Genomic DNA, 14726 nt, shown 5'->3' with positions numbered 1-14726 from the left:
GATTATCATTGCTTGTTAATTTGTAATTATATAAGACAGTTTAAAGAATTGTGAATCATCTGTATGTCACATTATGGCAAAGTCCTTTCAAAAAAAATAACTTGTGATGGCAATATGCTTTTTAACAAAACAACTAGTAAACATTTTGGAAGCTAATCAAGGGAAAATAGGACTTATTGTTACAAGATGATGTTTATAGGCCACATCAGCTTTAAGAATTTGTAAACAGGATCTTATCATTAACTTTCAATAACTTTTTTCGCAACCATAGTGACATTCTTTACAAATATTAATGGACTTTTCACCCTAAAATCAAATTTACACATTTTTATGTTCGCTAGTTGTAGTATTCCTTAATCCACATTGTTTTAGTGTGAGTTGCCCAATTTTAGAGATATTGACTGTATAAGCCTACCCTTCTCTTGTTTCACATGGTACTTAATGCTTAGTAGCAATGTCTTTATGTAGACCTTATGTAGCTTCATGTAGTTTTTCAACAAGGAAGAGATCTCTACAGCTAATATCTCCCAAAACTAGGCAAATCACGACAAAACATTCTAGATGGATAAACAGCAAGCCAATGTGTGTCACTGCGGGGTATGCAGGTGTGTTGAGAGAACGTACCCAAAAGCAGACAAGGAGAGAGAGAGGACACTGAACTTAAAACAAAAGCGAGCCTTTATTCTGGCTGATGGCAGGAGTAAAAGAAAACAATGACAATGTGTACAGCAAATTTTGATGTGATCTGTCCCTCTAACGCTAAACACAAACCTTGTTTTCAACAGAAGTTAAAGATGCGGTCATTTTCAAAGAATTTTAAACAATAAAGAGTCCTTGTGAAATCTGAGCTAACATACAACTAAACCATCAGAAAATTAAATTTGTGACTGCTTGTTATACGGCTGAATATATCAAATGCTTCAATGACAAAATGAAACAAGACAGAATTTATGAACTCAAGGATAATCATACAAATAACAATTACAGCTGTAACCATTAGTACACTCATCAAGTTCAAATGATGTCCATTTCAAAGTAATTGCTGGAAAGGACATTGTCGAACTCTGTGCGAAATTCAGGATAAGAACTGTAAGTGCATGGCACTTCAAGGGTAGCTCCACAGGTGTGAGCAACAGGCCTTCTGTTGAGCCCAGTTTCAGCATTAAAGCACACCAAAATTTTGTCAACACATATCACAGAAGATCCTGTGCAGAAGCGCAGGATTTTTTCAGCTTTGGTTTCATCAGCGTTTTTAACATAACGCTGAAGATGGTTAAACGTTGTCTGTTCTCCGTGAGACAGCATCAATTTTGTTGTTTCAAATAGCTGCACTAGTCTTTTGCCTGTGGCCTTCTTTGTCTCATACAGAGATAACACACTTTCCTTGTCTGCCAGTTTCAGCTGCAGATGTGCCATGGGTGTGGAGAAGCAATCCATTATATACTTTGGCTCTTGGAGAATGGCCTTATGAGCCATTGTTTCAATGGCAGGCTGCATGTTGTTCTTAGGTGGTAGGAAGTGGGAACCCATCCTTGTAAAAAGGTCAAGCAGGTCCTCTTCATCATTTTCATCCATTGTGCCTTGGAGAGCCTTCTCAACAGCTGATCTCTCAACAGGAGGGAGATAGTTGAGAAACGATGCAATCAGAATGTCTACATCAACTGAGTCCATTCCGTGGATGCAAGCTAAAATGAAAGCCCTTGACAGCCTCACTGGAAAGACACCATGGTCTAGTAAGCCTTTCACCCATATCTGCCCAACTGCTTGCCATTCAGCCTCACTAAAGTCTGGCCTCAGCCTTGGAACTCGTTCATTTTCACCTTCACACTGTTCCAAAAATTGCTCCCAAAATGCAGTGTAAACCTCCCTTGACACCCCAGCATCATCAACAGCATTTTCATTTACAAAGTTCATCTTTAAAGTCTCATTCAGAATGCGACTGTCCATAAATACAGCCAAAAGATCATCAACAACTTTTATCCTGCGAATTGATACATGTAGGGGGCTCTGTGGGTCTCCTGAATTTGATGGGGAAAGTTGGTTGCTTGAATCTAAAGGCAAACCTTGTGCGATGAAATTCAGTCCATGGTCCTGAGTAAAAGACAAAACATGCACATTCCATAAGAAATGCAAATGAATTGTACAGATTACACAATATTAATGTTCTGAAAAAGTTTGAAATTTATTTGTCTAATTTTAGTGGGCTGTACATTCCCAAACCATGGTTGCACTGACAATTTATATATAACATTAACATTGTGGCCTGATGGATGTCCTTGTATGCCTCACAGAAAATTATACAAGTGGTCTTTACATGTATGAGAAGACTCACTTCTGTGCAAAATAGGTAGAGAACACAATAGTGACACCAAAACAATGTCTCACTGCTGTGTTATGTAAATAATTTGATTTCAAGACTAAATTTCCTGTTTAATCTTATCTTAATGTAAAACACTGGAATTGTCTCTCAACTGACAATATCCTTTTAATTCAAATGGACCCACAAACTGCCATATCCTCAGAAAATAGCATGAAATTTTGGCATCTCTACAGTATGTAAAGGTAGGTGTTTATGGTTGCCTGAATTGATCCATCTTACCTGTGCAATCTGGGGTGCTTCCTCCTGTATTGACTGCATATGGGGTGTGGGCAAGCCATTAGCTGAAGACAATGGTAGCAGGAAACCATCCATAGGTAATCCATTTGTGTCGGCATTCTGAGAAGGAAGTATTGCATTAATTGACAACAGACACCTTAACCCTTCAAGATTAGAAGACTCTTCTTCAATCTTCTACCTTGGCCTATTCTAAATCATGAATGTTCTTAAAAAGTCTGCAAAATATGTCAATAGGTCTTAAGAAATAGAACAAAAATACACCTCTTTATTTTCAGCCTACATGTCTCACTTACAAGAGTAAAAAGACATATTACAGTGGAATTCCACAGGTTTTTATCAGATCTTGTACTTCTTACTACTTAAAATGTTGTATTATTGCTGCAAAAAAATCAAGTTTTAAACAAACAAGAGATGAATTCTGATTAATAGAAATCGAGCAAGTGTTTCACAGTACTGTAGGTTATTTCTTTTAAGATCCAAAAAAATATTACAGAAAATAACACACATGCTTAAATTTTGTCCAAGCAGGAATGCATGATCAGCTTTTTTAAAATCAGAACTATGCAAGTTACTGAATTTGATTATTAATAAATTTCCATATTTTGTCACACTTAAACCATATCAACCACAACTGTCCATGGTCTTACCTGTCTGAGATCCTCACTGTTGACATAATTCAGGGTTATCACGACTGTGTCATCACCATCTGCTCTGACAAGATCCTCTTCAGGATTCCATACAACCGTATCCGCTTCGTCTATGTGTGGAAAACGAAATTCCAAATCTTCTGGAAGTTTGTCCCGGGACTCTAGTTTGAAGGATTTGTTAGGAACTATACTGGTCAGATCAATAATTTCAGAGCAGTGGTCAGGGAAATCATGATCACTTGAGTCAGTCTGCTGCCGCTGTCCCACGACACTGTTTTTAATGTCTGTTGGGGTTGAATGCATATGATGGGATTTTCCTGGACTTTGTGTTGTCACTGCCTCACAGAGTGATTTCAGTTTTTTTGGATTGTGTTCCATCTGGAAATTGTGAATCTGTGAACCAGAAAACAAACACAAGACACAAACGAAAATAATTCAATTATTTTTTCAGCAGCCAGTCATTTAGTACATGTTAATGAATACAAAGCTGTAAGTCTTTCACAGATGTATTAAATGTACCTTACCACACAAGTCAACAACAAATTCCTGGAATAATTTCATCCTACAGAAGTGCAAATATTCGTAGATGTACATAAAGCACTTGAATAAGACAACTCTTTATTGCAGTTGCACAGTCATACCTAGTACAATAGTACAACAAAATTAGAAAATGTTGCATGTTACCACCGAGCACTACTAAACACAACAAAATACAGTAACTTTAAAGTGATCATTATTTGTAATAATAACTTTCTTATTTTAACAAACCTGTTTGCCAGTGTCACTGTCAGATGAATCCCCATGTTCAAGTAGATCTGGGAAAAAATCATCTGTCTCACTGTCAAATCCAAGTAATGTCACCGGTGAATCTTCTTCAGTTATGCTGACAAAAAATCCTCTTCAGATGAGGACTGAACTGTTAACGGTGTTTCATCTTTCGTGCAAATGTAAAATCTCAGGAGCTTCAATTTGGTTTGTTCATAAAGTTTGCCAACAGTGTCATCTAAAGCAATCGGATTTCTTTTAAAATCACAGACATCAATGACAAAGTCTTCAACTCTCCCTTTTGGCGAGTACCCATCTGGAAAAAACAGGTCCTTTCCCATTTCCAAAATCTTAGCTACAGTTGTAGTTTTTTCCACAGTTGCATGTCTTGTTCCTCCACCATTTCTGGTTCTCACTTGACGGTATTCATTACTGCTTAAATGAAGCCATCCGATTTCTATTTTTCTGCAGGTCTTCTCTCCTGCAGTATTTCTCTGTCTTGCCATCCCTTCACTTTGCTTGTGGAACACACCTGATGAACCACACAGCACTCCTTTGGTTTTTGATCTTACTTTCCGTGCCGCAATTTTATCTCTTAGGTTCTGCAGAAGAGTCTCTTTATCTGTGCTGTACTTAGTTTGTTGACAGAAGGACTGGACAGCTACTCTGTCACCATATGTCCTTATGTATTTTGCCATTTGTCCATCAGTCATGACGGACAGCACTGCCTTATCCACCTGCAGACATAAAACATTAGAGAAATGCTATTAATATACTTTTATTCTAGGAAGCCACACTAGCACACATGGAATACTAACTGTATTAGAATAGAGTTCTTAATCACTGTTCATGATCATTATCAAAAGTTACTCTGTCAACTTCTGTCTTATTACTTTACTGTTGCTGTGTTAGTATTAGTATAGTAATAGTAGTAGATATTTATATACTACGTTACTAAAAAATATTTTGCTAGTAAGGTATAAGTAAGGTAAGTTCCACCAAGTATTTTGTGCCATGGTGTCCATGTTACCATGGTAATGGCACAGCCAGATAACAACATCCAAATTCATGTGCTGCAACCTCTTTTTTTTTAAAACTTTATTTAACACATTGTCCAAATTCATGGGCTGCATCCTCCTGAGGACGCTTTTGTAGACCGATTACGTCACAGCGATGCGCCGAAGGCTGTCCAAATTCGTAGACTCCTTTTTTTTTATTTGCACAGAAATGTACAACAATTATGGCAATCTCTACAGAGATTCTATTTTAAATTTGTAAACTCCTCCGAATGCAGCGGACAAATGCGTCCTCCTTTTCACTGATTTTTTTTTTTTTTAAATTATTGAACTTTATTAAGAAACAGTATACAGAACATGTATACAACCAGAACAAAATTAACATATGCCAGGGGGTGTAATACAAAGAATTACAAACATTCACTTTTCACCGAATTTGAAGGATGGGTCGGGTGTGTGCTTCGTGGCCCACCATATCCCAGAATTCAAAGTGCGGCCCAGCCAAACTCCAGTTTCCGGTAATGGCGGCCGCTAATAAGTTTTAAAATGACCGTTATTAATCTTTCTGGGTCACAAAATAAACTTTTAACATATTTCAGGGGAGAACGTGGGTGTATAAACTTGAAATATCTGCTCGGTTTATCAAGATATTGCATATTTGCAAAAGTGCTTCGACGTTTTCCTTGATGTCTGTTACCCAGCAGCTCGATAGGTAGCCGAGAGCTCAAGGGTCACTAAAGCCGCCGAGAACGGCACAACTCCCGGCACATTATTTTCAGATCACCACGGACTTTTGCTACTCAGGCTAAACGTAATATATAAAACACTTAGACAACCTAAAAATGTTAATGTTTGGCTTTTTCCAGTGTTTCATTTGTTCGTGAGTAAAACGGTTTGGCTGAGATTAAAGTTATTAGATTAAATTCGATAAAATAAAACTTTATTAATCCCCCGGGTGGGTTCCTCCTTGGTTTTACACCGCTTAATCAACGTCAAACAGAAAACTGATTAAACAGAAGTGTGAGATGGTCGAGAATTTACTCCGGTGTCGTCTTATATTTTAGATAGAAAGGAGCAGACGGACGAGCTTATTACACTCCACCGAGACAGCGGTGACGCTAATCAGAAGGCTAGACCGTCCAATTTCCCCAGCCGTTTACTTCCGGCCTACCCGACCTTCTGAGGAACCGGCCCACGTAGACCACGAAGCCCGAGTCCTCGGGAGGATGCAGCCCATGAATTTGGACACGATTTGAAATTTCAAAACATATGTGCACTTAACGAGTTATGTTTAATGAACCTGAACATATTTACAAGAATTAACATTAAAGGCCTGCATATACGACCTCGGTTTTTCAACAAGTTACTCGCCTTTTGAACCGCGGTGTTTAATGCTTTGTTGTTTATACGTACTTTGTCTTGTTGCATGTGCATGATGTCGTCGTGTGGGACCTCTCTTGACCGCAAGAAATGTTCTAAATCCTCCTCCATGTCCGCACCGTACGGAACCCCGTACCGTAGCACCGCACCCTTCAACTGAAACGCTATCAAAAAGGAGCGGGATCTTTTGCGAGATCTCGCAAAAAAAACTCGGGATCTCGCAAAAGTTTTGCGAGATCCCGAGTTTGTTTTGCGAGATCCCGAGTTAGTTTTGCGAGATCCCGAGTTAGTTTTGCGAGATCTCGCAAAAGTTTTGCGAGATCCCGAGTTAGTTTTGCGAGATCTCGCAAAAGTTTTGCGAGATCCCGAGTTTGTTTTGCGAGAGCTCGCAAAAGTTTTGCGAGATCCCGAGTTTGTTTTGCGAGAGCTCGCAAAAGTTTTGCGAGATCCCGAGTTAGTTTTGTGAGATCTCGCAAAAGTCTGTCTTAATTTTTTTTTTCTCCCATGTCCCCTGCGGGGCTCCGTAGAAAATAAGTTTAAATGTTAAACAAATTTCTTCCAGTCAGAGAATGTTGCATATAATTAAATTTTTGCTTGATGCATAAAGTTAAAAGATTAAAACTAATAAAACAAGTTTTAAAAGGGGACTTTTCCATTACATTTTGTATGATGGATTATGTAGAAAAAGTAGAATTGGGCTGAAAGATCTATCTCTTTATCACCTATTCAGGTTGTAAATCATGTTTTTAAAAAGTAACTAAGTAATTAATTACTTTTGAAAATAAGTAATCAGTAAAGTAACGGGATTACTTTTTGGGGGAAGTAATCAGTAATTAGTTACTGATTACTTTTTTCAAGTAACTTGACCAACACTGGTTATAGGTGCAAAAGCTCAGATGACGTCATATTAGACCCAGCTGATTAAAAATGGGATTTCACTGACATTCATATGTGTGTGAAGGCAGACGAGTGAATGCTTTTGACAATGTAATGTATGTGTGCACTCATGATCACTAACTATGGTGCGATAAGTCATTCATAGCTGCATGTAAACACCTCCACATTCATTCACGTCATACTGGGGAAACTAAGTCCCTGATTGTCTTCCTTTCATCAGCAACCGAAGCAAATCCCCTATTTCTGCTCTGGTCATGCAGTTGAGAGTGTGGAGGATAGATATTGTTACCTTAATGCACCACAATCATCTAAACCTTTTCCACAGGTTTAATTATTGAACATCACATAGTACCTGTCATCATCCTGGTTCTCCAACTCAGTATTTTAAGTTTTTTTTGTATTTGGTTTTTTGTGTTTAAGTTTGTTTTTTGGTAATATCCGGTCGTTAAGTCTGACGTCACTAGCAGTGTCTGGGCCTAAACTCCGCTGCAGGTCCATATATCAAACGATCACTATGGCATAACTGAGAGTTGAAAAACTGTCTAAAGCCTTTCATCTTTAATAAAATGATCAGCGTTCTGCTCTACCAGGTGTAACAATTGAGTTTAACATCCAGGCATCCATGAAAACGGAATTTATGACATTTAACGGAGTTAGAAGTTAGCAGGAAGTTAGCTCGCTAGCTTCTATCTAAATACAATATAGCATGTCCTGACTGCGGGGTTTTGGAAACAAATTAAAACGTACAGCTCTGTTATCACTTCCAACATAAATGAAGACAGAAAACTAAACAGCAGTGACGTTTGTAGGGTTACTGAAGTTTGGCTAGCTGGTATATAATGATGTGCTACGTGGTCACTAGCTGCACAGCTATGTTAGCATAACATAAACAGTGAAGCTGGAGGATGAACGCTAACACTTTTCCACTCGATAAAAGTTAACGTGAGTGTTCTCGGTGGTCAGGAACAAATGTAATCGCATGGCAGGATGCTGTAAAAGGACCAAACTTCAGCCAGGAGAACAACTGAGATAATCCATCCACAATACGAGGTTAGTCATTCATATACTGCTGCATGGGCTGGGCTGTAGTTACATCCTAAGGTTTTAAAAACTGAGCTTAAATAAATGATTAGCGGTAATAAAAGCCGAGGGAGGTCAACAGTGATCACTGACTGTTTTAGGATCTTTTTGAGATAAAATAGAAGAAAATACAAAACATTAAACATGTTAACAACACAAAAGCCATATTAAACGCAGACTACTTTAGGGCCGGAAGTAGGATTCGTCACGTCATCACTTAACGACCGGATTAGTATGTTGTTGTTTTCCCAGGTCATGTATCATATCCTCTGTTTGCAGTCTGTTCATATCCTAGTTTGTTCTCTTTTTGTGATCCAGTTCTGTATCCCCAGTCATGTCCCTGTGTCTCGCTGGTCTCCCTGTGTTCTGTCTCCATTGTGGTCTGATTTCCCTGTTTGTTCTGTCAACTTCTTATGTCTTAGTCCTGGTCACTACGTCTTCTCGTGTGCGTTCACTTTTACTTCCTCTGTCTCATCGGTTAGATTCTGTCCAGTTGTTTTCCCAGGTGTGTCCACTCTGCCCTAATCCCCTCCTGTGTCTGTCTCCCTCTATTCTTTGTCGTATTCTCCCTCATGATGTATGTAGTCTCTGACAATCAATTTTACTGCTAGTTTGTTCAAATGCGACTTTCTTTTACTGATTTTGTTCTCTTTGCTGTGTGTGTGTGTGTGTGTGTGTGTGTGTGTGTGTGTGTGTGTGTGTGTGATCATTGAAAGTGTGGTCATTTTTGAAGTGAACAGAAAAGGAAAATATATAATAAATGGAGACATTAATTCAAAGAATCACAACAACACAAAGGCTTGGTTGAAGCTCTTTATTTAGTTTGTTTGTTTAAACTATGTGACAGCGAGGCACGGAGCTGATGGGACATTCTGTGCTTAAATGTGAACTCGAGATAATGATGGAAATTAGAAAAATCAAACTGTGTTTGGAAATACATTTAAAAATCACACCCATTAATATCAACTGAGTCTGCAGTATGAAACCAACTTTATTAAACTGAACAAGAGAAACTTCAAATTTTAGACAGAACCATCGACAGTCAGTTACAGACACAAAGATCTTCTCCATTTGAAGTGACAGCTTTTCAACTGATAGGAACTCAGAGCTGATTCAGCAGAAAGAGAATAAAATGGTGCATGTTGGCCGTTGAATAAAAAATGAAAATGAAAAATAAACTTTCTGTGCCTTTTACAAAGGTAAATGATCATTGTGAAGAAACAGTAAGAAAATGTTTTCATGTTGTTTCAGTCGTTCAGCTGTCAAACTGTTTTCTGTTTCCTGTCCTGGGGGTGGTCAGTGAGAGTGAAGCAAGAAGCCAGAGAAGATGCTGTATCCGTTTCGTGTCCCTCTCATCGCTCTGTAGTCTTTAGTCTCCAACCAAACCTCTTGATCTTTTGACACGTACACCGCCAGGCCACCAGAAGTCACCTAGGATCAGTGGAGTTCAAAAATTAAATGGAGGATGTATCTATTTCAGAGGTTAATACACTCTGACCCAATAACAGGAATTGTTATCGTCTGATGCTTGTACCTGTCTCCCCGCCTGCCGATGATCGCAGAACGATGCCAGCAGCATGTTGTCACGCTTCAGCAACACACACAGTTTTTCATCTAACGAGGCATGGTACACAAAGTAGTACGTTCCTGGGACCCGACACCTACATGCGACACAACAACACAATGAAGATGATTCTATACAAGTGGATTTGTTTCTTATTTCTTATGTCATATTGGGCAGAATTACTTTGTTCAAAACAGCGGAGTTATCAAAATGTTATTCACAGTTAACTCTGGAATATTTGGTAACAAGGAAATTTCAGGACTGGACTTCCACAGGTGGTTTGCCCTCAGTTCAGTGATGTGGATGGATGAGTGATTTTTTTTTTTGCAATGTAGTGTGTCTCAGCAACTACAAGGTGAGACCATAAAGTTTCAAGACTTTTGACGCCTGTTTCAATTCAGTTCCTTTGCTTCTGCACATTTGGACAGCTTTCTAGAGCAATCAGTAGAAGACCCAATCTAACCTCAAAGCCTTTGTTGTTAAACCCTTAACCTCCTCTGGTAATTCTTTGTTTTTACATTCATCAGGTCCCAATATGCCCAAATATCAAAGAGAAATTAAAAATGCATGCCATGGAAGAGTTGGGGTCTTAAGAGGTTAAGATTTTTGGCAAGAGGAAGTCACAGAGTGCTAAATCTGGGGAATCGAGTGGATGCGAAAGACGCAAAGACTGGATGCAAAGACTCTTGGTGTAACTCAGGAAGCAAGAAGAACATGGAGCTTGATGATTGGAATTAACTGTGCATGACCCTGTAGTGTTTTGATGTATGCAGGTTTATACACCGCTCTGCTTTTAATCATTACTTATTATTAATCTCTGGCTGTCTTCCACATTTTGTCTTTTGTCCTGTTTTCCTCCCCTCACCCCAAACTGGTCATAGCAGATGCCTGCCCCTGCTTGAGCCTTGTTTTGCTGAGGGCCTCTTCCTGTTAAAAGGGAGTTTTTCCTTCACTCTGTCACCAAGTGCAAGTTTTTTCTCTGTATTACTTTATGGTTTTTAACTTACAATATAAAGTACCTTGAGGCAACAGTTTTTGTGATTCGGTGCTATTTAAATAAAATAGCAGACATGCTCATGTGCAGTCCTCCAAAATCCTAATTATGATGGTGTGGTAGTGTTGTCTCTGATTGTTATAGTATGAGTGCTTGAACTCTATGATCATTATGAATTATGTATTATTATGAAAGTTTGAGCAGGAATCATCGTTGCCATCACGTTTCACTGCCGAATGAGTCTGTACAATTTTGAACCTAACATTAATCATTCAACATTAAACTGGCAAACACACCTACAGTGATTGGTCTGGCCTGAAAGAAAAATGTCTCACCTGAAGCGTCCTGTGTTTATGTTGTAGTCATCGTTGATGTTGGTGATTGCATCTGTGAACTTAATGACGCTGGCTTTATCCGGGTTTTGGTTTGTCGCTCTGGCCACACTGAAGGCCGCCTGCTGCTGGACTACAACATCCCTGCAGCAACAGAGAGTATTTTTTTTAATAGAACAGGGTGCCATTTTTTTTAAAGCAGCTAATTAATGCAGAACAACTGCAGTGGACTTTTTTTTTGTTTTGTTTTTAACAGTGAACATGATGCTCTCATCTTGAATCCTCCCTTTGCAATACTTGCCTTCCCATGATGCATGATTCTGTTTCTTTTTCATTCACCTCTTTTGACTCTCATCATGTTTATGCATCACTCTGCATTTAATCATTACTTATAATAATAATAATAATAATGTATAATTTATTGATCCCCGTGGGGAAATTATTAATCTCTGGCTGTCTTCCACACTTTCCACTTGTCCTGTCTTCCTTCCCTCCCTCACCTCCCAAATGCCACGACCCTCATATGGTCGTGGCATTTGGCTGTCCCTCCCTGAGTCTGGAGGTTTCTTCCTGTTAAAGGGGAGTTTTTCCTTCCTACTGTTGTCAAGGGCTTACTCATAAGGGGTTGTTTGATTTTGGGGGGGTTTCGCTCCTACATTATTTTACAGTCTTAACTTAACAATATGAAGTGCCTTGAAGCAACTATTGTTTTGATTTGGAACTATTTACATAAAATTTAATTAAAATGAACGAATGAATTAAACATAGGTTTAAAAAATAAACTCATTAGCAGTTATACATTTCATATAGTTAAATCAAGGAATGGCCTTTTTTGTTTCATATAATTAATGTAGCACGCATAAAGCTGGAGCAGCATTTAACCTGCTTTAGGTTGCAAGCAGTTGTCTCATTTGGCCAGGGTATAATCCAGCTTTGACAGTTTACTGAGTAAACTGTTGAACTGTTTACCTACCCTTGTTCTCCTGGTTCTCCCGGAGGTCCAGCAGTTCCTGGGGTACCTGGCTTCCCAGACTCCCCAATCTGACCTCTTTTACCAGGGGGCCCCTTTGGGCCGGGCTCCCCGTTCTCTCCTTTCTGAGGCCCGAGACCACCTTGCAACTTTGTTCCTAAAGAAACAAGTTTGAAGCATTAGTACATTAATGTAATTACTTTCCTCAGTGATCAGTAACATAAGGGATTACAATCTGACATTTAGTTGAATTAATCCAGGAGCCGTAAGTCTGACCAGCACTTAAACAGAAGTCATTTTGGTTTCAGCAGACAGACTTTTGCAGATGATTATATCACGTGCAAGTCCCAATAATTCCAATGTTCAGATGTATGAATCTGTGCATTCATAGCTCTGCCGCTAACATTAGCCACAGGGATTGCTTCCAGAGCCATCTATGGTCATCTATGGTTGCAGTGGAATCGTTTTGGTTATGAAGGCTTCTAAGTGAGTGATAAGACCCAGCAATATATGTGTGGCAGGCCTAAGAAGCGTTGGCTGAATGACCTAAATACAGCGCTTTGTTTGTTCTCTCCTTTTGTAGAGGATACATTGGTGACAAAATGATTTTTCCCTTATCATAACCTGCTTTTACACAGCTATGTTCTAGATACCTGGATCTCCTTTCTCTCCTTTTTGTCCATCACGACCATCTCTTCCAGGAAGCCCAGGAATACCTGAAGATGGTCAGAAAGTTCTAATGAAACTCAAAAAACCAATAGAGAACAAAAACACATCAGTCTCAACAATCATGTGCACAAAAATGCACTCGCCTGGCATTCCGGGCATCCCTGTAGCTGGACAGGTCTCCATAGCGATTAGCCCGGATATTGCCAATGAGAGCAGGGCTCCAACAGTGAGGAAACAATGGTGGAGCATGATGGATAAATCCTGAGAGGGAGGAGAAGCGATGGAAAAAGATGAGAAGCAAACAAATAATGGAGCAATAGAAGAGAAAAACAAAGAAAATAGGAAAATCAATGATGTCCCCCCCAATTTTTTTTATTAGTAATGTCTTAACTTATATTGGTAGATAGACTGTAGTGATGAGGATTTATGAAGGGGTTTTATATAAAATGAAGAAATGAATATTTTGCAAGTATCTTTATGGCTCCACATTATTGTACTGACATCATAATCAATCTAGCCCTCTTTGGTTCCTTAAGCTATTTTAAAAGAACTGTGATTTTATGTTTGGTCAGATCTCTCTTGAAAAGACATTTTTAATGTGAGTTACAGTTTTCACCTGGATAAGTACCCAAATTGTAACAGTATCTTTGCTTCTACCTTGTGATAGATGTACTCTTTCTGGCTTAAAATGGCTTAATATCGTTCATGGGAAAAATGTTAGTCATATTTTTCAAAGATTATAGGCCAATAAGTCATTTATAACAAGTCATGTATCGCTCTAGGCACATGGATAAGGAGAATGGATTAGGAAAGGAAAGCAAAGAAAAAGAGGAATGAAAGGAGAGGAGGAAACAAGGACAACATCAAGGAGAGAAACAAGCGCTGAAATAGCAACAAGTGCAAAATTATTTGTCAGGAACAGAAAGGTTTTTTTAAATCAGTTATTGAATTTAAATTCCTCTGTTAATGCACAGGACACACAAACATAATAAACAAACAGGAAACAGGAGACCCTTTCAATGAACGCTTCAGTGTAACAAACAGATCAATCAGTAGCTGAACAGATAATTCATCATAAATGTAGAAACCTCACCTGAGAGAAAAGACGGGAGAATAAAACCAACCACGATGAGTTAAACGCAAACTGAAGAGACGCTCGGGGTCGTGTTACAGTCGCACAAGGAAACCAAAGTCAAAAGCAAAGATTCAGCAACTTTACGTCACTGATTATTTTCTATGCTGAGCAAATGAAGTTCTGCATTTCTGGGTTTTACTGACAGCTGGAAACACAAGAAAGAAAGAGAGAACGGAGAAGCAAATCCTAAACTAGAAAGTTAGCAAAGTTACCAGAACCTAAAAAAAGGCTCCAGTTTTCTTCTTTTAATCTTCCCAAAAGATTTCTGAACATTTCAGATGTTGTCTGCAGTTGTCAGATGAGGTCTTGGTGATGCATAAGGAAATGGGTGGTTTCGTCATTGTCAAGAAATCCAATTAAATAAACAAAATTAACCACACCATTGTCTATTCATCATCAAACTGAACAAACTGAACTAATATTCCGTACACTTTTTTTCCTTAACTCATTTCAACTCAATTTCCTTTCCACGATTCTAAAATATTACACCACATAGACTCAATGAAATAATCACAACCTCTAATCTATTGATTCTTTTTTCTGGACGTGAATTTTACTGGGGATTTTTTTCCATTTTGCTAATCAAGATTTTCTGTCCTTACGGTCTTATATATATTAATCCCTCTCTATATACACAAGCTTAATATTTTCCACTTTAAA

At 38.6% G+C, this 14726-nt stretch overlaps 2 protein-coding genes and 1 pseudogene across 3 annotated transcripts; all 3 read right to left on the bottom strand.

Moving 5' to 3' along the window:
• Window positions 1-558: 558 nt before the first annotated feature.
• On the bottom strand, window positions 559-3657 carry LOC146387404 (uncharacterized). 2 transcript variants are annotated; one of them, XM_084929007.1, is made up of 3 exons: window positions 3265-3642; window positions 2600-2716; window positions 559-2091 (listed from the first exon to the last, which is right to left on the bottom strand). In XM_084929007.1, the coding sequence occupies exons 1-3, from the start codon at window positions 3640-3642 to the stop codon at window positions 1015-1017; spliced, it is 1572 nt and encodes a 523-aa protein (XP_084785133.1). In that variant the 3' UTR covers window positions 559-1014. The 2 variants fall into 2 exon arrangements, with proteins under 2 accessions (XP_084785133.1, XP_084785132.1); XM_084929006.1 differs by lacking the exon at window positions 2600-2716 and having other exon boundaries at window positions 3265-3657.
• Window positions 3658-3954: 297 nt separating this feature from the next.
• Window positions 3955-4790, bottom strand: LOC146387403 (uncharacterized; annotated as a pseudogene).
• Window positions 4791-9202: 4412 nt separating this feature from the next.
• LOC146387402 (complement C1q subcomponent subunit C-like) lies at window positions 9203-14232 on the bottom strand. The gene is made up of 7 exons (XM_084929005.1): window positions 14025-14232; window positions 13075-13192; window positions 12916-12978; window positions 12266-12419; window positions 11296-11436; window positions 9937-10063; window positions 9203-9833 (listed from the first exon to the last, which is right to left on the bottom strand). Exons 2-7 carry the CDS (start codon window positions 13178-13180, stop codon window positions 9699-9701), a joined length of 726 nt encoding a protein of 241 aa, XP_084785131.1. The 5' UTR covers window positions 13181-13192; window positions 14025-14232; the 3' UTR covers window positions 9203-9698.
• Between the last annotated feature and the right edge of the window lie 494 nt (window positions 14233-14726).

The sequence above is a fragment of the Perissodus microlepis genome, chromosome 5 (assembly GCF_051167445.1).
Source record: "Perissodus microlepis isolate ML-2025 ecotype Zambia chromosome 5, ASM5116744v1, whole genome shotgun sequence".
NCBI lineage: Eukaryota > Metazoa > Chordata > Actinopteri > Cichliformes > Cichlidae > Perissodus > Perissodus microlepis.
This window is presented reverse-complemented; position numbering and strand designations above follow the sequence as displayed.

Bases quoted from the DNA above. Each gene is read 5' to 3' on its own strand.
- LOC146387402 (XM_084929005.1), bottom strand. From the start codon at position 13,180: ATGCTCCACCATTGTTTCCTCACTGTTGGAGCCCTGCTCTCATTGGCA. The intron at 12,979-13,074 runs GCGAGTGCATTT...GACCATCTTCAG, and splicing joins AGGGATGCCCGGAATGCCAG to GTATTCCTGGGCTTCCTGGA. The intron at 9,834-9,936 runs GTACAAGCATCA...CACTGATCCTAG, and splicing joins ATCGGCAGGCGGGGAGACAG to GTGACTTCTGGTGGCCTGGC.
- LOC146387404 (XM_084929007.1), bottom strand. From the start codon at position 3,642: ATGGAACACAATCCAAAAAAACTGAAATCACTCTGTGAGGCAGTGACA. The intron at 2,717-3,264 runs GTAAGACCATGG...CTTCCTTCTCAG, and splicing joins ACAGTGAGGATCTCAGACAG to AATGCCGACACAAATGGATT. The intron at 2,092-2,599 runs GTAAGATGGATC...TCTTTTACTCAG, and splicing joins AAGCACCCCAGATTGCACAG to GACCATGGACTGAATTTCAT.